The 21,956-nt window shown below is 36.9% G+C and overlaps 1 protein-coding gene across 1 annotated transcript in view; it reads left to right on the top strand.

The window, feature by feature from the left end:
- GNAT3 (G protein subunit alpha transducin 3) overlaps window positions 1-3,131 on the top strand; it is a 55,978-nt gene extending 52,847 nt beyond the window's left edge. The window contains exon 8 of the mRNA XM_004739613.3: window positions 1,036-3,131. Within this exon, the coding sequence (XP_004739670.1) occupies window positions 1,036-1,226 (191 nt within the window). The 3' untranslated portion in view covers window positions 1,227-3,131. The remainder of the gene's footprint in view (window positions 1-1,035) is intronic.
- The last annotated feature ends 18,825 nt before the right edge of the window (window positions 3,132-21,956 follow it).

Raw genomic sequence — 21,956 nt, 5'->3', positions numbered from 1 at the left:
CCAAAGTGGCTATACCATTTGGAGTTCCTGTGGCTCCACATCTTTGGCAGCATTTGGTGTTCTGTTAATATTTTGAATTTTAGCCACTCTACACGGTGGAATTTTTCTCCTAGTTACAATGAAGTGAGGAACAATAATCTAATCTCCATGGGAAATCTTCATGCTGCTTCCCTCTCCTATGTTAGGTTCCCTCAAAGTATATTCTGTTGTAAAACCATCAACACAAGTCATTTTTAGCTGCCTTGTGTTTCTTAGCATTTGTATTTTATTTCTTCCTTTCCCAGTTGATCCATGTGATTCCGGTGACAATGGTAACCATTCCCAACTGTCCCCCTCCCCTACCCCTTCCCCAGAACTCTCCATCTAGCTCTACTAAAGCATCAGTCAGGAGCAGCTCTCTCTAGTTCTACACATGCCATCTCAACTCCTCTGTTCGATCAGCAACATAGTCCATAATCTGACCTATACCATCCATTCTACTTGATCTGCTGTAATTCTTCTGCAAAAATCTGTCCTTTCCATCCAACTCAACACTCCAAGGTGCACATTTGATCTTGAACCTTACCCTCAAGTCTAGTGATTCAGACCATTCTCACTCCCACTTTTTGGCATTCAGTCAAACTACTTCCTTCTCTCTTCTAGCTACCCCTCAAGATCCAGCTCAAACATCACCTCGCTCCACTCATCTACAATTTCTATTCTTTTAGTTCATATGAAAACTCACACACCCCCATGTACACAGATACATACACGGCCTTTGTCATATATATAGACTTCATTGCTCATTTATGTATATATGTTAGTATTTTTATTGTATTTTAATCAAGTAAAGCCCCCACTGAGACAAGCATAGTTCCCAGCACAAATTTAATATCGCATAAATCCTGGATAACTGATCTTTGCTTTCTTGACTTTTTTAACACTGAGTATATCAAACAGCAGCACACAAAGTAAAATCCTAAAACTTAATGACATTTCTAATATTATTGCTTTTAAAATGCAATTAACATTTCTTTCTTTTCTTTTTTTAATAAGGACCAAATACATTTGAAGATGCAGGGAACTACATCAAAAACCAGTTTCTAGACCTGAATTTAAAGAAAGAAGATAAGGAAATTTATTCCCACATGACCTGTGCTACAGATACCCAAAATGTCAAGTTCGTGTTTGATGCAGTTACAGATATAATAATCAAAGAGAATCTAAAAGACTGTGGGCTTTTCTAATCAATCTGTTCTTTCTTCCACTCTTGCTCATGTACACTTTTCAAGATACAAAAGGAAGGTGCTGTGTGATGTGCTTAGTTTTAACAGTTTAGTGTTCTAAAGTAAAAACTTTTCATACAAAAAATTTACATATTCTCAGCTATATCTGGGTAGGTTTCAGTTTCTCTGGGACACTGATTTTCATGTCCTCGGATCTGAAAATGTACATTTTCAGATTGTAATATGTAGCAGTACATATCAATGACCGTGAGTTTGCTTGGTAGAAAATTTCTGTATTGCGATCCATTTCTAATCATAGAACAATGACAAATGCAAGGTATTCTGTATTATTTCATTGGCCACATTTTGAGAGGCATTTTTACTGATATGTAACTGTGCCTGTACTATAAAGACTATTCATTATTGGTCAATTCCTCCTAATGAGTAAGTTGCTAATGAAATGTTCACTAAACATGTACTTTTTGATGGGAAATTCTCCATATGCAAAAGAAACACATGCAATTTTATCTGCTACATTTTTCTGAGAGAAAAAGTCATTCATGCTGAATTTACCCTTAGAATTGGAGATCTTAACAATTTACCTTTTTATACCAGCCTAGTGGAAAAATGGGACCGTCTGCAGACAACAGTCCCACATCTTGCTCCACAGTGACATGGAACATTACTACAACTGATGGTTGAGGGGCAACTACTTTAGACTGCAAGAGAGAAAAATAACTCAGTTTCTTGGCATTTAGTACGTTTTGGTTTTGTGAATAAGAAGTAGGAAGTTAAGAGTAATTAGGAGTTTTTGTAGGAAAGAAGCATTGAGCTTCTATGTTAGTACTGTGTGGTCCATTCTAAATGTCTGACTGCATGCTAATGGGCAAGCCTACTTTTTAAAAGTTAATTTGGTGTCTTAAAAACCAAATCATGTCATTTGCAAACAGAAAAGATGACCTTTCTTTTTTAAAATATATGTACCACTTAATAATTTATCCTTTTCAAGTAGGTCTCAATATTGTTCACTCTCTATCCTGGTAGAAGGGGTACATAGATCAGAATAGTAGGTCAGTACATGAGACTTAGAACTACCCTGAAAAGAGAGCTAATTGGTGTTTTACCAGCTAAATTAGGAAAACAGAAATTAAGCAATTTGCCAATCTGTAGCTCGGATGGATTTCAATAGTTCTGTCTCAGGGACACTTCTTTCTGTTTCTGTAACATTTCCTTTCTAAACACTTAGGAATGATCACTATTCAATAAATAGCCTTGACTGGAGCTTTTCTGGCTTTACTTTCAAAAACACAAAGGAGTTATCAACAAATACAATCCAATAAAAATGTCATAGTAAAAAAATTAATTGGAAATTTTTGCAGAATATAAATCATTAAGGAGCCTAAGATAGCAAGGACCAAAAAAGGGAAAACACTGAGTTCAAGAATTGAATAAAATTTTCTGGCTAAGAACCAATAATCTATATGACAAAACCCCAACATTTTGGCAGGAGATATTCAATGCTAAGAGATACTAAATTAAGATCACAAACACTATCATTTCAACTTTTGCTTTGCTTTTTCATTTTTTCCCATTCTACTCTAACCTGCTTTTCTCTAACAGTGTGAAGAGAATTTTCCATAAAGAAGTAAAATAGTTTGTGAAGTATTACTATTATTATTTGGATTCTGACTTTGCCCTACCCTTAAGGTTTCTCTTTTTGGTGTAAATGGTGGGGTTAGAAATGGTTTGATTTGTCTTTTAAAAATACGTAACTCATTTCAATATGTGCAGAAAATTGACAAGTATCAATATTTACAAAATACTGTTCTCTGGGAAATTAAACTATGTTCAATGATCAAATGAAACCTAGAGGTCACCTGGGGCACCTGGGTGGCTTAGTTGGTTGGGCTGCCGCCTTTGTCTCTGGTCATGATCCCGGGGTCCTGGGATCAAGCCCAGCGTGGTCGGGCTCCCTGCTCAGCAGGGAGGTCTTCTTCTCCCCCCTCCTCCCCTGCCTTCTGCTCTGCCTGCTTGTTCTCTCTCTCTCTCTCAATCTTTCCGTCAAATAAATAAATAAAATCTTAAAAAAAAAAATTAGAGGTCACTTTGGATTAGAGGAAAACAGAAGGAAACAAATCCTATTCCTTCAAACCTATTCCTACCTATTCCTATTCCTATTCAATGATTGGAATTTTAAAAATTCTTCACAAACAGTTGTTATGGTAAACAATTCATTTTAATTAAAAAGAAATTTTTAGTAGAGAAAATAGATGTTTGCTTTATTTCTTTAATGATCTGCCTCCTTAAATTGAGTTTATTTCTGATTTCACTTTTTAAATTTTTAATAAAAAGTGGTGGGTCTAGATGCATAGTATTTTGAACTAAAGAAAGTTACAAGATGGAAAGTCTGGAAAACCATGCTTGAGTCAGAAGAAACCTGTGTTGAGACCAGCAATATTAAAGTTGGTTAGAATTCAAACACCTGTTTCAATGGAAAATTCAGCCTTCCAACCATACAGTTGGTCTTCTTGCTTTGATTTATCTCAAAGTAGTCTTAGTCTTTGTCAAATCAAGTGTTATTATACAGTGACTTCCCTTTTCTGTTATTTGAGGTTTCTCTTCCTCACTCAGAATGTCTGTAAATGCTTTTGCCTCAGATTTTTAACATTCCCAACTCATTCATTTCTAAAATGTGTCCAGATACACTGCAGGACCTCAAAGATCTGGTGCAGCCTTTTATAGCTAACAGAGTCACTAACAACTGGTCCTTGCGAGTATTTCCAGAAGCATGAACTTGTCCACAGTTGTCTTTGCATCTTGGGACTAGTGACTAGAGAGTTAAATGAAGAAGAGTATTTACTGGTAATACCCTGGAGTCAAAATATTAAAGCTGGTGACTCTAAAAAGCAGTTCTACAGAAGGGGTTTCAAATTCTGCGAAATCTACCACATACTTCATAGATATCCTATATCCTATTGATTCACAAAATTTATAAACAAATACCAGTCTTCACGCACATCATACAAACTGGCAAACTAGGTTTTTTCCAGTCACGGGCCTCTCCAAAGACAAGTTTTCTTACTTGATCCACTATTCTACTGACTTATGAACTGCACTTCTAAATACTTGCACAGAATCATTCAGGCTCGACTTAATCACACTAAAAACATGATGGGGGGCGCCTGGGTGGCTCAGTCATTAAGCATCTGCCTTCGGCTCAGGTCATGATCCCAGGGTTCTGGGATCAAGCCCAGCTCCCTGCTCATCAGGAAGCCTGCTTCTCCCTCTCCCACTCCCCTTGCTTGTGTTCCCTCTCTTACTTTGTCTCTCCCTGTCAAAGCAAATAAAGAAAATCTCTTTAAAAAAATAAAAATAAAAACATGAGAGAAAAGAAATCTTCTGTGTTGAGATAACGTGTTTTTCCTATGCCAACTTCAGAAGCGGAGACAGATTTGCTGTTTAGCAGGAGTAACAACTAAAAGTAAAATATTCATAGGAACTATAGAAGCAATTGTGAACCCTCTCAGAGTAACTTTAAAAACAGGAGCCACTACCCTCTGCCTAGATGCAGCAAGTATTCAATGGATAATCTAACCAGTTATGACCTCCTTTCTTTGTGGGTCTTTTCTGACATTCTCACTGACCAGTCTATAGCCACACGAGGGCACACTAACATCGTGTGTTTTTCTACCCAAAGGTTGCAAACATAATAAATTTAGATTATCAATAGCTTTAATGAGACAGATAATAAAATCCTATTAAGAAATACAGCTCATTTTGTGCTTCCAGCTCAGAAGCATACGATAATCTTCCGATCATAGTCAGTGCTGCTTTAGTCAAATCTGTGAATAACAAAGCTATTGAAACAGCTCCAAATTTGTTCAGTGTTAATACAGATATTTAGTCATGGTCTAATTTTATTTTTTTGCCATTTCCAAGTTCTTATTTAAATCTTAGTTACCATTCATTTTGTACAGTGTGTTTTTCCATTCATCTACATTGTTTCTAAAATCTTCATTAGTTTACAGTGAAATATGGGAGAAAAATAATTTGATGTTTAACAACTATGTTTCATGAATAATAATTAAATGGCTGCTGATCGATGTGTTTCTTTTCAGTAAATCAAAGTAAAATTCCACTCTGCCAAAACATTAACCATCCCGTTATTATGTTGATTACAACTTTTTCCTTAACCACCACTCCACCAAATCGACAGGAAAATAAGTGCTCTGTGACATTTTGCAATTCCCAGTTCTGTGGCTGCCAGCACATTTTTCATTAGTAATGGCACAATTTTTACTTTAAACCACATTTGTCACTCTCATTAAGAAGAAAATAGAGTCATATGAAAGAAAGAAATAAAAAGGCCCTTATTTACTTCAGATGGGCGGTCATGGCCCTCTAATTTTAACACCCTTCAGAAAGCAAATAATATATGAGACACAGAAGCCAAGGGATTATTTGAAAGACATTCATGTTTTCTAAATTCATCAGATTGGAACAGAAGCTAGTACATATATGTGATTGAAAATATTTTTCAGTGTAGATCGTGGTGTTTTCTTTTTTTGAAAAAGAAAAATGGCCAAGTAAGACATGCTATTATGATGTCAAAAAAGTGGTGCCTTTTTCTACTTTAACATATTAAAAGCCTTACAATGGAGAAAAAACAATAGATGATTATGCTTAGAGTTAGTGGAAGAAGGTTTGACATAAAAAGCCCCACATGTGGAATGCCAAAGACAAAGGTATTATATGCTAAGATTATTTATCCTCTCTAAGGAAGATCTGAATGTTTTATTCTGTTTAAAAATAATCCCAAGGGTGCCTGGGTGTCTCAGTGGTTAAAGCCTCTGACTTCGGCTCAGGTCATGATCTCAGGTTCCTGAGATCGAGCCCCGAGTCAGGCTCTCTGCTCAGCGGGGAGCCTGCTTCCTCCTCTCTCTGCCTGCTTCTCTGCCAGCTTGTGATCTCTGTCTGTCAAATAAATAAATAAAATAGTAAAAAAAAATACTGTTGAAGAAGTGTATGTATATGCAGGCATATCTTGTTTTATTGCACTTTACTTTACTGTGCTTGCAGTGTATTTTGCTTATAGTTAGTAGGCGTCTCCAGCTTTGACCCTGTCTTGAGCCAGTCTGTCAAGGCCACCTTTCTGACAGCATTTGCCCCCTTTGTGTCTCTGTTACATTTTGGTAATTCTGACAACATTTCAAACTTTCTCATTATTATATTTATTGTGATGATCTGTGATCTGTAATCTTTGATGTTACTATTGTAATCATTTTGGGTGTCATGAATTGGAACCATATGACACAGCAAGATGAACCAATAAATGATATGTTCTCAGGACTCTGCCCATCAGCCATTCCTCCAGCTCTCTCTTTCTCCTTGGACCTCCCTATTGTCTGAGACACAGTAATACTGATCTTAGGCAAGGTATCCACCCTACCACAGATGCAGGAAAGACGTTAGGGTTGGAAGCCCACAGCCAAGATGAGATGTCTTTGGTGGAAAACAAAAACAACAAAAAAAAAACCTGCTTTTTTTAAAGCATGGGGACAGGACCTGTGGGCAGAAAATATTCCCTGGGGTCATGAGGAGTGGCTGATGATCTACTTTCAAGTTGGGAGGGGGTTAGGGATACGGTAAGTCTCGAAGGAATTTTGGAAGCAAGGATTCCAGGTCCTTGATGGGGCTGGCTATTGTTAGGAAAAGATCATTTATTACCATCAAATAAAACTTTAGTCATGAGACCCTCCAGATATGTATCGGTGAGTCATATGCTTGGGGGATGATTGCCAACATGTATCTTGGGCAGTAGAGATAAAGAAAGTTTCCAAAGGAATTTTAATATGTTAAAGGAGACTTACAGGAGCCTGGAGGGTTGGGATGAGATTGCCTTTTGCCCTTGGCACAGTGTTAATATCGAGGCAGCAGAGTCCCTAGGGGAATGTCACTCTGCTTGTTTCAAGGACTCGTCAATGGGCTGTTAACTTGTAAGGAAATTTAATAATTATTCTTCTGCCTTTGTTTCCCACCTCACGATGACTTCTAAATGTTCAAGTTAAAGAGTCGTACACTTCTCACATTAAATCAAAAGCTAGAAATGATTAAGCTTAGTGAGGAAGGCATGTCCAAAGTGGAGACAGGAGGAAGCTGGGCCTTTTGCACCAAATAGTTAGCCAAGTTGTGAAAGCAAATGATAAGTTCTTGAAGGAAATCAGAAGTCCTATTCCAGTAAACACATGAATGACAAGAAAGCAAAACAACCTTATTGCTCATGTGGAGAAAATTGTAGTGGTCTGGATAGGAGGTCAAACCAGCCACAATATTCTCTTAAACCAAAGCCTAATCCAGAGCAAGACCCTGACTCTCTTTAATTTAGTGTGGGCTGAAGGAGGGAAGGAAGCTGCATAACAAAAATTTGAAGATAGCAGAGATTCTTTATTAAGATTTAGAGAAAGAAGCTATCTCCTCAACATGAAAGTACAAACCAAAGCACCAGGTACATTCTAGAAGCTACACCAAGTTTACCAGAAGACCTAATTCAGGAAAGTGGTTAAACTAAACAACAGATTTTTTTTTTAAAAGATTTTATTTATTTATTTGACAGACAGAGATCACAAGTAGGCAGAGAGGCAGGCAGAGAGTGAGAGAGGAGGAAGCAGGCTCTCCGCGGAGCAGACAGCCCGATGCGGGGCTTGATCCCAGGACCCTGGGATCATGACCTGAGCCGAAGGCAGAGGCTTTAACCCACTGAGCCACCCAGGCGCCCCTAAACAACAGATTTTTGATGTAGAGAAAACAGCTTTATTTTGGAGGAGATGCCATCTAGGACTTTCATAACTGGAGAGGAGAGGTCAATGCCTGGTTGATTATCTTAACAGATGCTGGAGCTACTGATGACTTTAATTTGAGGCCTGTGCTCATGACCATTCTGAAAAATCTTAGGACCGTTAAGAATTATGCTAAATCTACTCTGCTTGTGCTCTATCAATGGAACAACAAAGCCTGGACAACAGACAGCACGTCTGTCTACAATGCGGTTTACTCTATTTGAAGCTCACTGTTGAGAACCACTGCTCAGAGAGAAAAGAGAAGTTCCTTTCAAAATAACATTGCTCAGTGACAATGCATCTGATCATCTAAGAGCTCTGATGGAGAAGTAGAGCAAGATTAATGTTTCCATGCCTGCTAACACAACAGTCTTTCTATAGTCCGTGGATCAAAGAGTAACTTCTACGTCCAGGCCTTATTGTTGAAGAGATACATTTTGTAAGACTATAGCTGCCACAGACAGTGATTCCTCTGATGGGGTTCAACAAAATCAACTGAAAACCTTCTGGAAAGGTTTCACCATTTTAGATACCATAAAGAACATTTGTGATTCAAGGGAAGAGGTCAAATATCAACCTGAATAGGAGTTTGGAAAAGTTAATTGCAATTCTCATGGAGGAGTTTGAGGGGTTCAAGAATTCAATGGAGAAAGTAACTACAGATGGGGTAGAAAGAGCATAAGAACTAGAATTAGAGGTGGAGCCTAGAGATGGGATTGAATGGCTATAATCCATGAGAAGTCTTGAATGAATGAGAAGTCTGCTTCTGTACGAGCAAAGAAAATGGTTTCTCAAGATGAAAATTAATCCTGGTGAAGATGCTGTGAAGATTGTTGAAATGACCACAAAGGAGTTAGAATATTCCAGAAATTTAGCTGATAAAGCAGCAGCAGGGCTTGAGAGGATTGAACCCAAATTTGAAAGAAGTTCTACCTGGGTCAAATGCTATCAAACAGTACTGCATGCTACAAAGAAATTATTTGTGAAAGGAAGAATCAACACATAAAAAAAAAATTATTGTTGTCTTATTTTAAGAAATTACCACAGCCACTCCAACCTTCAGCAACCACCACCCTGATCAGTCAGCAGCCATCAACAAACATCAAGCCAAGACCCTCTACCAATGAAAAGATCACAACTTGCTGAAAGCGCAGATGATGGCTAGCATTTTTAAGCAATAAAGTATTTTTTAATTAAGGTTTATACATTGTTTCTAGATATAATGCTATTGCATGTTTATAATAAACTGCAGAGTAGTGTAAACCTAAGACATATGCACTGGGAAACCAAAAAGTTCACTGGACTCCCTTTATTATGATAGTCACTTTATTGTGCTGGTCTGTAACCAACCCTGCAATCTCTCTGAGATATGCCTGCAAAAGTGCAGATTATGTGAGATAGTTTTCCAATGAAAGAAACTATTTTATTTCCTTTGTAGTTTCAGTTAAGTTAATTCATCATAGTGAGTCTAAAAATCTTTAGTTGGTTTCTAGGACATTCAAGAAATAACCACTTCGCATTTTTATTCACATATATATTTTGTGCTCTCAATGAGAGCTGCAGTGGTGGACCATTATCATCCCCTCCTTTTGAAACAAAAGGCAGAGATTTTTATTAGTAAAAATATATATACAATGCAGAGCACCTGGGTGACTCAGTCAGTTGAGCCTCCGACTCTTCTCAGTTCATGTGACGAACTCTCTCTACATGTCTATCCTTACCCCAAAACAAACACAGATGTCTATTCCTTTTCTAAGTATAAAAACAAGTACGGTTACGCTCTGAAACAGTAATGTAAGCATCTGGGCACTTTGTATTCTGGACCACCATGCTTCGAAGGCTCCGTTAAACTCAGAGATTCCAATAGCAAATTACTCATCAGGTGTTTCATTATGAATCTCTGGTAAAAAGTTCTCCTGAACTGAACTGGATCTTGTCTCTGGAACAGGAGGTAACATGGTAACTCTAAGGGAACTCTGCATTGTACTTGAGAACTTGAACTCATGTATCTATCAGTTCTAGAATGAACTATATCCCTGTGGAAACTGGAACAGTTCCTAATTTTACAAAGTGGCTATTCTTTTCTTTCTTGTTTGAAGTCAGTTATTTAAAGAAAATAGAAATGGGAAGACAAATGGATTTTTATTTTTTAATTAACACTTAAAATGTGAGATTTAATGTTTAAAATTTGTCATTTCCTTTACTTTTCAGTTTTAAGTTGAGGGCTTAGAAATGTTTTTTATTGCTGGGTAGAAGAATCAAGCATCCAACTGGCCCTAGTAAAGGCTTCAAAGAGCAAGATTTCATTGTTAAGCCTGGTAGAGTCCTTTTGCCATCCAAGGGAGGAAAAACACATCAATTGAGGTATAAAAGTTTCTTTTAAGAAAATATGACAACTTCATAAAATGACTAATTTTTGAATTGTGCACTTAAAAATGGGTGAATATATAAGTTGTCCCTGAAATCATAATAGACTCTTTCTTCCCTATAGTACCTCACACACATTACATGTAATAGAATAAATATTTAATAAATTATCAAGTTCATATTTCCCATAATTAATTACCTCTCAGCCTAAAATGGAAATGTACTAAACTCCAACAACCCTGTCAATATAAGACCATCCTCTCTGCATGGCTGGTTGCCTAAAAGTAATAAATTATTTTTTTAAAAAACTCCTTGAAGAGGAGATCATTCTCATGCTAAAAGTTTCAGGTTAACTCCTAGAGCTTCAGGGTACATGGCCAAGTCCCTTCACATAGTCAGTGCATAATGTTTGCAGGGTCCGTTCCCACTTCATGCCTTGTCAGCACCTACTTCTTCCTTAAATCTTCAGTCAGAGTTTACCTCTTCAACAGGAGTTCCCAAAACTCACACAAGATAAACTGGCTTATATTTTTATAGTTCTTTATGGTAATTTTACTCTTTTTGACTAATTGAAATTTATAATGTAGTGTTTATAATTATTTAATTTAAAGATTTTATTTATTTATTTGACAGACAGATCACAAGTAGGCAGAGAGGCAGGCAGGGGGGAGCAGAGAGCACTCTCCCCCGCTGAGTGGAGAGCCTGATGCAGGACTCGATCCCAGGATCCTGGGATCATGACCTAAGCCAAAGGCAGAGGCTTAAGCCATTGAGCCACCCAGGCACCCCTGTAATTTTTTAATTTACATGTATTTTCCCACCTTTCTGGAAGTTTCCTGGGAGCAAAGCCCTTATAGGGGTTTTCTACAATTGTGCTTGATGCAAAGTAGAAATTTATTATTCGTGAATTATGGATAAATCAATTTTTTTTTTTTTTTTACCAGTTCCTCCTGGAAAGCTTCTATTCTCTTTGCCTTTGGATACAATACTTTCCCGATTTTCTTCCCATCTAGTTTCTTCTCCAACTCCTCTTACCATCCCATAAATATTAGTATTACTAAAAATATGTATCTAGACCATATTTTACTACTCTACAGATTATTGGGAATCTTAAGTACTTTTATGACTTCATTCTTTTGTAGGAAAGATCAATCTTCTGATCTCTAGATGTATATATTAAGTGCTCCCTGAGACATATAGAAATAAAATTCGACACTTTCAAAATTGAACTCCTGATTTAATGAGTTTAATTAAATTTAAACTCATGGAATCTATCACTCTTCCTATGATGTCTCTCAGTTGTTCAATGCCAGCTTTAGGTTTAGCCATTTTCCCCCTCTCATCTGATACCCAACTCAAATTACTCACAAGTTCTAGTGATTCTGCATGCTAAGTATTTCTTTAATTGCCTGCGTTTTCCATCATCATTATTCTGTGTTGAATTCAAATCTCTCTCTTGCGGAGATTTCTGGGACAGCTCCTTAAACTGTCTACACTGCATCTGTTCTCACCACTTCCAGTCTATTTTCCATCCAAATGACAAGATGATGGTGCTTGTTTTAAACTGCAAAACAACTTCATATAGGGCTTCAAATGTTTCTCTGGCTCTCTACTATTACATAATCAAATCCAACTGCCGTGATATTTAAATGTCCCCTCTGCCTTGATACCTTTTCACCCCTCTAGCTCAGTCTTTTACCATTCTTCAATCTAAATCCACTGGCAAGTGTGCTTCTTCCTAAAATAGTCCCCTTCTCCCCATTCCTTGACTAATAAACTCAATGTTTAAGTTTTTACTTTGTTTTCAAAAATTCTCTCCTTATCGGACTAGGTCTTGGCTATCTGTCTGTCCTTTGTGCTCCCTGATCCCCCTTGTGTCTCCTTTGTAAGCCTTCTCATGATAATGAAGTCAAGCAAATCCCTATCAGTCCCAGAAGAATACATAATTCACTTAAAGATAAACAGGGTTGTACCTCCCTCTGTTTACAGCATGTGAGAGATGTCCTTGTGTTTTAAAGTCCACAGCTCTGTTAGCGTTCTTGGTGCAGTAGCAACGGATAATAAAAGTATCTTAAAAGAGTCAAGTATCATGACAAAAAAAAAAATCTTGAATGCATTTGGTAAAGTTTCCAATCAGTCATGCTTTACCTATTTATTTTATATTCCAAAGGGGGCCACATGAATACATTAGCCATCTCTATTTTCTCAGTTATTTACCATGTCTTCTTAGTTTCAATATGAATTACATAAGCTTCTAGAGAGGAAGGCAAACCCATCATTATTTTACAAAACCATAGTATCATCCTAAAGACAATTGAAAAGAAAGCAACACTACTCTTGCCTTTGCCACCACACTGATGCCTTCGTAAAAAGAAGCCCGTCTAGGATATCTCACAAGGCTTGAAATGAGACAGCTGATCCCAAGCAGACATGTACGTCAAACAGAGTTTTTTGAGGCTGTGAATAATGAATAGCAGCCTATCACAAAAGCCTGTTAACAATTAGTTAACAAACTAATTGTTTTAAGGTTTAATTTTAAGGTTTGTTGAGAAACAAACCTTAAAATGTGAACATATCTCTTGGCTCCCAGCTTACACAGATAGAATAGTCACATGAAGCACTGTCCTTAGTACAGCAAAACACAGGAATAAAGGAACCAACCTTAGAATCTTTAGACATTTTATTTCATAGCTTTGCATGCTGTCTTTATAATAGAGGGCAACCTGTTTAGATTTACTAATATTTATGTTCTTTAAAAAAAGAAAAACAAGGGCACCTGGGTGGCTCAGTGGGTTGTCTCCGCCTTCGGCTCAGGTCATGATCCCAGGGTGCTGGGATCGAGCCCTGCATTGGACTCTGCTCAGTGGGGCTCCTGCTTCCTCCTCTCTCTGCCTGCCTCTCTGCCTGCTTGTGATCTCTCTCTCTTTCCAATAAATAAATAAAATCTTAAAAAAAAAAAAAAAAAGAAAAGAAAAACAACTGTCTTTAAGCCTTGCAAAAGCAATTCTGTCCTTAAGAACAGGACACACTTTGAACTGGATAGGTACACAACTGCTTTATAAATCAGATCTTTACCAAAGTATTAGTCACTTTTAAAGCTAATACCAAATGTAGTAGAAATGACTCCATCTGTAACATTCTAAAAGAATGTAAGTAATATGCGCAAAGTTCTATCACAGAGCTTTAGAAAATGCCTACATCTCAAAATTTACAATAAAATTTGTAAAGCTAATTAATAAATTACTCAATGCCTATACACACGAGTAGGGAATAGTGAAATGCTTATTTCTATATTTTCTATAATCTGAATATACTTCTTCTTTTAAGTTTCTCACATTTTAGCCTATCTTTATGTAGAAAATATTTCCTTCACTAAGATGTACATGGATATACTTCGTTGCTCGGGAGAGATTTCAGTTGAAAATCAGTACTTTTTCTCAATGAAGTTTAGCGATCATGATCTTTGATACAGATTTGATACAGATTTAGGAATTTCATCATTTCCATTAATCGTGTGTAGGAGGTGTTTAATCATGAGATTTTTAGATTTCTTTTATTGCCCTCTTATAAATTTATAAACTCATCAAATCTAGAAAGTTTCCGTAATTTTATCTTCTTAATATAAAGTATGCAGGCAAGTTGCTAAATATAATGGCGTAAATCATCTCATGCTTCAAGAAGACCTAAAGTACCTTTGCTGAACAAGGTTTAAAAAGTGTCCTTTAAACTAATAAAACCTGCCAGTTACTTAGTCTTGCTTTAAAGCAGAAGCTAAAGTCCAATCAGTTAGGGGTTGTAAATTTTTTATTCAATTCACAGGGCTTTAAAAAAAATGAATTTTAGGGGTGCCTGGGTGGCTCAATAGTTTAAAACCTCTGCCTTTAGCTTAGGTCATGATCCCAGGGTCCTGGCATGGAGACCCACATCAGGCTCTCCGCTCAGCAGGGAGCCTGCTTCCCTTCCTCCCTACCTCTGCCTGCCTCTCTGCCTACTTGTGATCTCTGTCAAATAAATAAAAAAATCTTAAGAAAAAAATTGAATTTTAAAGAAGTAAAAAATTGAATCTAAAAAAAATTCAGTAAAAACCTTTTCAGAAAGATTCAGTGAATTTACTGTGCATGTACTCTGTGCTCTTTCTCAGCTGTGTTTCAATTCTAAAAATACAGCCAGCATAAATTTCAATTTTTAAAAACAATGGAAGGGGCAGGTTTTCCTTCATGCATAATGACCAAACGACAATAGCTGTGTAATCTATTAAACTCCCACAGTGTGAATGATGAATGTGCACAATTTGACTTTCTGATGATCAGAATTTTATATAATTGTCTATAAAAGGTGTTGTGATATCTGCCTTCTGAAAAAAATATTTTCACTCTGGAAGTCTTTTTTCTCTTTGAAGTCAAATCAAGTCTTACTTCAGGAGAGGCCTGTCTGGAAGAGGGCCAGAAGATGTCTGTTTAGATTACCTTTGTGAGCGATGGCAACACAAAGGCCAGCTGAGCCCAGGGCATTTTACAAGTGCTCCAAACCCAGGAGATTGGCATATCAAACACCCACACACTAATTGTGACATTAATCTGCAACCATCAGCTGACTAAGAGTGTTACCACTGTATCCGAAACATGCTGCAGTTTTAAATTGCTTCATCAAGTAACTCATCTAGTGCCATATTTTATTACTATTCCAACAAGGAGATCAAGAATAGTATAGCTGAGTATGAATTTTAAACAAAAAAAGCTCTGTTTTGATACACAAGTTGTATAAGCAGAATATGATAGAACTGTGCCATCTGGAACTCAAAGGACATTATCATCTGTCTATCTGGGAGATTTCTTACTAAATAGGGTGTTTTCAAACTACTAGAGTATTTGCTCCTTTCAAACCCTGGTATCTTAAACCATAATGAATCATTCAACTGTATTATAGACTATTCTGTTTTCTGAGATAGAATATATTCAACACAGTTTATTCTTTCTTTAATGTCCCATCATCATTATGATGAACAATAACTACTACATCATAATGCAACAATGACCTTTAGGTTCGTTTTAGGCATGTGGGTTTTATTTTATTCATTGTCATGAGAACTCATACATGTGAGGAGCCCATATGAGTAATCTGGCAAAAGTGCTCTGAGCTGTAGAGACAAACAAGCAAGAGAAACCTCCTCTTTAGTGTGGGGAGAATATAAATAGAAAAGAACAGGGCCGGGCGCCTGGGTGGCTCAGTGGGTTAAGCCGCTGCCTTCGGCTCAGGTCATGATCTCAGAGTCCTGGGATCGAGTCCCGCATCGGGCTCTCTGCTCAGCGGAGAGCCTGCTTCCCTCTCTCTCTCTCTGCCTGCCTCTCCATCTACTTGTGATTTCTCTCTGTCAAATAAATAAATAAAATATTAAAAAAAAAAAAAAAAAAAGAAAAGAAAAGAACAGGGCCAAGTAAAGGTTCTTCAGTTGGACATCTGGGCTGGAAACTCAACTCTCCCTCTCATGGATTAGCTGCATGGCCTGGAGCAAGGTCCTTAACTCTTCAGTATCCACATCCATAAAATTAGAGTAACAACAGCTACAGGTCAGAGTCCGGGATTAAAAGAGGTATTACGTGTGTAGTGTTTAGAAGAATGACTGATCTGTTTAGAGATTATTGGTTATTAAGGGAGGGAGCAGAAAAATTAACATCCAATTGTAATGTATACAGAAATGTGAAGAGAGTTCTAGGTGTCACGGAGAACCTGGCTGGGAGAGGAGGAAGGAATTGAAGGAAGTGGAGGTTAAAAAAAAGAAAGAAAGAAAGAAAAAGAGATTTGGGGGAAAAAATGTCCTCTAAAAGGTTAATACATTAATTAAAAAGGATTTTATGAGATATATATATATATATATATATATATATATATAACACATTTACCATAAATATTGGTTCATCTTACCAGTACCATCAGAGTTTGGCAAACTTTATTTCATTTTTACTATATCAATGTTACATTCATTATATTAGGCTTAAGAGTTTTATTATTTACTTGCTTATCCTTTTATCTATCCATCCATCCACTAACCCAATCATTTATTAAAATTTTCAAAGAACTACTGCAAATTGGCTCTTTGAAAGATTTTGTGAAATCATTATGTTTAATATGAGCTCTCTGTTACCAAGATACTTTCAAATTAATAGAACAGTTTCCCACATAGGACAACATTAGTAAATGTAAGGATTGAGGGGTAAGCTTTGCCAGACAAATTTTTGACATAGTAGGTTAAATAAAGTTAAACCTTTCTTTAATGCTGTGTATTTTTGAGGAGACACAACAGGGAACCCCTGTTGTTGCAGGTGGTTTTGAGAAATAAAGTCTGGGTAATAAAATAATAAATTCGCAGCAATAACACCATTGCATGGATTTTGTGACAGGTTTCTTGGGCAGAGGCCTTTTCTGCTTACTTCCTGGTTTTCAGTTTTGGTCAGCATAAAGTGACATGGCCACAAACTAAATTTCAATGAAAAAAGGGCACTATTTGTATGCGCAGTAAAAAGCAGTTTTGAGGGCGCCTGGGTGGCTCAGTGGGTTAAGCAGCTGCCTTCGCCTCGGGTCATGATCTCAGGGTCCTGGGATCGAGTCCCGCGTCGGGCTCTCTGCTCAGCAGGGAGCCTGCTTCCCTCTCTCTCTCTCTCTCTCTGCCTGCCTCTCCACCTACTTGTGATTTCTCTCTGTAAAAAAAAAAAAAAAAAAGCAGTTTTGATAACTGATCAAGTCCAAGTAACAAGACAGGGAGCCATGTCCTGGGCATAGTGTGTTCACATTGTAGGTAATGCCTTTGTACTTGGAGGACTACCTTCTCCCCCACCCCCAACCCCCCAGCCAGAATGGATCATAGATACTATTTTGTGCAGCAATTTTCTTTAAAAGAGAAGACAAAAAGCTGTGAATAAGAGGAGGCCCTTGGGGTTCTCCAGGGCTTTGATTTTCATCCTGACTCTTTGAACTACATTGAACAGCCGTCTGTAAGTTATGAAATCCTAATTCAGAAACCCTGATCCAACTCTAGCAGAAATCTTAATTGTTCTAAAAGTGAAACCATTAGAATGTCATTGACCTGATTTATTACCATTTTAAAATGCTGAGCCAGAGACAAGATCCTTTCTCTCTTTCCCTAGAAAACCACTTGCCCCTTTGTAAAAAATCAATATGAGGTCATTCATCTGAGTGCAACTCTTCCTTGACACTCAGATTTTTCACTAAAATGCTGTTGTAATAATCTTAACATGGCTTTCTCAGCTTAGCTATTTTCCAGACAATTTAACCCACAGAGTTGAACCTAGAAAAATGTTAGCACTTAGGTTGAGATTTCCCAAAAGAATATACAGAAAGATGTTTAAGACATAATTGTACCACTGTGGATTACAATAAGTTACACATTAAGTACAACCACACTATCAGCATCCAATCTTAAGTAGCAATGTCCCCAACCTGAAGACATGAGTAACAATTTCTTTATCACTGCAGAAGACAAATATGTTTCTGCCTTTAGCAAAAAATTGATACGGGAAATCCCAAGTGTACTTATGATTCAGGAAAAGGAAGACACAATTGGCAAGTCTATTGTAATTAAACATGATTTTGATTTTGGAATACATCAGTATGAATGTATGGATGGACAAAAAGAAGGTAGGAAAGATGGAAGAATGTATTTTTTTAAGACATGTGTGAATGGTATTGTTTTTTGCTCATTACCGTATCTATTATAACTATAAATACATTAAATTAAATATAATAAATTAAATTAGATATAAATAAATTAAACTGGTACTTCTTGAACTTGCCTTGCTAAAAACAGAGAGGGCCATTTAAAAATGTATATTTGGAGGTTCCCAATCCAATTCTGTTGAAGAACATCCATGAATTTGTGATTGTTATGATCAGGTATAGGGGAAACATTGTTTAAAACATCAAAAAGGAAACACTGTCTTAAATTTTTGTTTCCACTTATATATTTTCTTTTAGTTTAAATGTTAATGAAGCACTTAGACTGTGTTCCTACTAAAATCTCTGAGGGAAATGTGAGTGGATTAGATTAGTGTCTGCTTTCAAAACCAACTACTCTAGTAAAGGAAATAAGTCAGATGTCTCAAGAAGAATTTTATAATAAAGGTATTATCTCCAATCTTGCATTTATTAAATCATTTCCTTATTCATTTATTTACTCAGTAAATATGTATCACTTACCTGCTACAGCACAGGCATTATGTCAAATTAGGGGTCTATAATAGCAAAAATAAGGACTCATGCTTCATCAAATTCCTACTCTAGGAAGGAGAAAGCCATTACATAAATTAGTAACATAGTAAGTATAAAAAGCAAGGTATGCTATGAAAACAGTGAATGTGATCTTACGAGCATATAACATGCAAACAGTGATCTACTCTGAGGGGCCAGCAAATTTTTTCTGAGTAAATAAACTTGACCCAGGGATGAGGATGCAGTAAGGAGATGAAGGGAAGAAGGGAAAAATTCTCGGGCAAGGAAATGCTGTGCCAATGCCCTGTGGTCAGAGAAATCATGGGACAGATAAGTTACCATGGTCACTGGAGAGGAAAGGAGACAGAGAAGTAAGGTTGAAAAGATTAGACTAGTCAGAGTCTTCTTAATATACATTAAGGATTTTTGTCTTTATTTTTAAGATGAGTGTTCAGAAATGAGAAGGCGTGATAAGATTAACAATTAGAAAGGTTCACCTTGGCTGTGCTGTGGAAAATGACTAAAAGAAAACTGGATTTGCACAGATCTGTGGGAAGCTATTCAAAATGCTCCAAGAGGAGATAATGACCTAACCTAGGACTACAGAGATGGAGAGTAAAATGGCAGACAGACTTACAATGTATTCTGGAGGCCAATGCAATAGACCTTGTGATTAATTCATTGCTAAGAGATATGGTAGGGCTAGTGGACAGCTAGGGAGAGAAAATATTAGGGATGGTGGTAAATTACCAAGATAGGGAATGGTCAAGAGCACCATGTGTGGGGAGGAAAAAGGGGGTATATGAAAATAGTGTTGCACATGATGAATTTGAGGAGCAGTCAGGACCAAAGATAGGTATTTTTATGAAACATCAAGAAATAGAGAGTAATAGAAACTTTGGATGCAAATGAGATTGTCTGAGGATACAGCAGAAATTTTAAAAAGCTCAGGACACTGTAAACAGTTATGTGACCAAGAGGAGGAGATTGCAGAAGAGAGCCAAAAGTCAAGAAAAATACAGGTAGGATTCAGATCAGAGAGAGTGCAGGGACAAGATAACATGGAAGAATTTTTCAAAACTAGAGAAGAGTTATCAGTTGTTCTATACAGGAAGGATGCCTAGGTGGCTCAGCCAGTTTAGCATCTGCTTTTGGCTTGGATTGTGATCCCAGGGTCCGGGGATTAAGCACTGTGTTGGGCTCCCTTCTGCCCCTCTGCTGACTCATGCCTTTCCCCACAAATAAATAAAATCTTTAAAAAATGGTTCTATACACTAAAAAAGATCAACAAAGATGAAGCCTGGAAAAAAATCTACTGGATTTAGGGACACTGATGTTACTGATGACACTTTGGCAAAGTGCTGTGACTGGAAGTCAGATAACCCAGAAATAATAAGAGGATAATGGTGATGATGAGCCCTGACAGTGGTTTTTTTTGTTTGTTTGTTTGTTTGTTTGTTTTAAGTCTGACTATAAAGAAAAGAGAAGAGGTAGTACTGATCTCAAATGCCAGTCAACATCTCAAACACATTATTTCCCAAAACATCATCTTTACTGTTTTACTCATCCTCTTAATTTCCTTTCATGTTTCTTTTCTATTAAATGTACCTTGAGCCTCTCTGTCACAGAAGCTAATAATCTTGCTTTAACTCATCCTCTCTACCAGGACTTCAGTGGTCCCATACCTCCCTGAGATAGGTGCAAAATGGTCTCTAGAACCTTGAGCTCTCTTTCCCCTCTACCCAAATGGGCCTGTGACTTTGTTTCAGTAGACATTCCACCCTAGTATCACCATTTAGCTAACAGCTTAACTTTCACTATGTAACATCTCTTGAATAGCTTGCTTAACTATGAGTTGTGCTTATTGCATAGATTTCTATGAAATTTGAACGAGATAATGAATCCTCAGGGCTCATTACATTTCTTGATCACTTGTAGATTTCAATGATCATCAGTTGGATTTGAATTCAAGTCATCTATGCCTGATGTCTTTTATCCAGTATTAAAATGAAACAATAGTTCCCAAATGGAGTTGATTATGGTAAGTTCTATGTCACCAGGCAGATTTTTAAGACTTAATTACGGTATGGGCCTCTCCAAGAAATGGAATCTTAAACCAGTCAGTCAGGAATCACCTAATTGACACTAATTAGGTAATCTGCCTGATAGACCCTGCCATCCCCTAAAGGAAAATAACTTCACAATAACCAACTTCCTTTTTTGCCCATTGGGACTTCCTTGTTCCTATTCCTTTCTGTCCATGGAAGTCTTTCATCTTGTACTTCTCCTTGGAGCTGCTTTCCATCTATTAGATTCGATGCTGTCTGATTCCTAAGTCACTGAACACAGCACTTAACAAATGCTAACAAGTGTGCCTGGGTGGCTCAGTGGGTTAAGCCTCTGCCTTAGGCTCAGGTCATGATCTCAGGGTCCTAGGATCGAGCCCCACATCAGGCTTTCTGCTCAGTGGGGAGTCTGCTTCCTCCCCCTCTCTACTTGTGATCTCTCTCTCTGTGTCAAATAAATACATAAAATTAAAAAAAAAATGTTAACAAAGCACTTAAACTATGTTCCAACCTAGACCACTGAGGGAAATGTGAGTGGATTAGATAAGGTTCTACTTTCAAAACCAACTATTCTAGTAAGGGAGATAAGCCAGGTATCTCGAGAGGAGTTCTATAATAAAAGTATTATCTCCAATCTTGTGTTTATTAATTCATTTAATTATTCATGTATTTATTCAGTTTCCACTAACTACATGTATAAAAGAGTAGGAATCATCTAAAATGCAGGTGAGAAAATTAACCTTTAAATAGTAATTCAAATTAAGTTGAATCACAAAATATTCCTCTAAATTTTATAATAATCACATTACTTTAAAATAGATATGTAGTATGCTATTTCAATCTAAGTATTTTTGGGGGGAGAATAAATATTTTATCCGCTTGCTATGTAGATCTCAATTCTATTTTAAGGAATACTTTAATGGTAACATTGGAGAATGAGGTTATTTCTGTCTTTTCAACTCCCATCTTATCACATTAATCTGTAAGAACTGTAAATCCTTAGGATAGAAAGTGAAGCAAGGTCAATTTCCTAGACTCAAGTAATTCAACCCAACTATTCTTAAAACAAAAAAGTAAACTGAGGGTAGATTAGTTTAAGTCATGTACATTATCTCTATCATTATTTACTGAAAGATTAAGAGGTTAACTTTAAAATAGTTTGATGATTTATAATCTTTTTCACTTAAGGAGAATTTTAAAAAATACATTTGCAAACAGTGATGTGACAAAAATTAAATTTAGAGTTTATCTCTTATTTT

Source organism: Mustela putorius, unplaced genomic scaffold, assembly GCF_011764305.1.
Source record: "Mustela putorius furo isolate JIRA1106 unplaced genomic scaffold, ASM1176430v1.1 tig00003845_pilon_pilon_pilon, whole genome shotgun sequence".
NCBI lineage: Eukaryota > Metazoa > Chordata > Mammalia > Carnivora > Mustelidae > Mustela > Mustela putorius.
The sequence above is the reverse complement of the archived record's forward strand: the minus strand, read 5'-3'. Positions and strand labels throughout refer to the sequence as shown.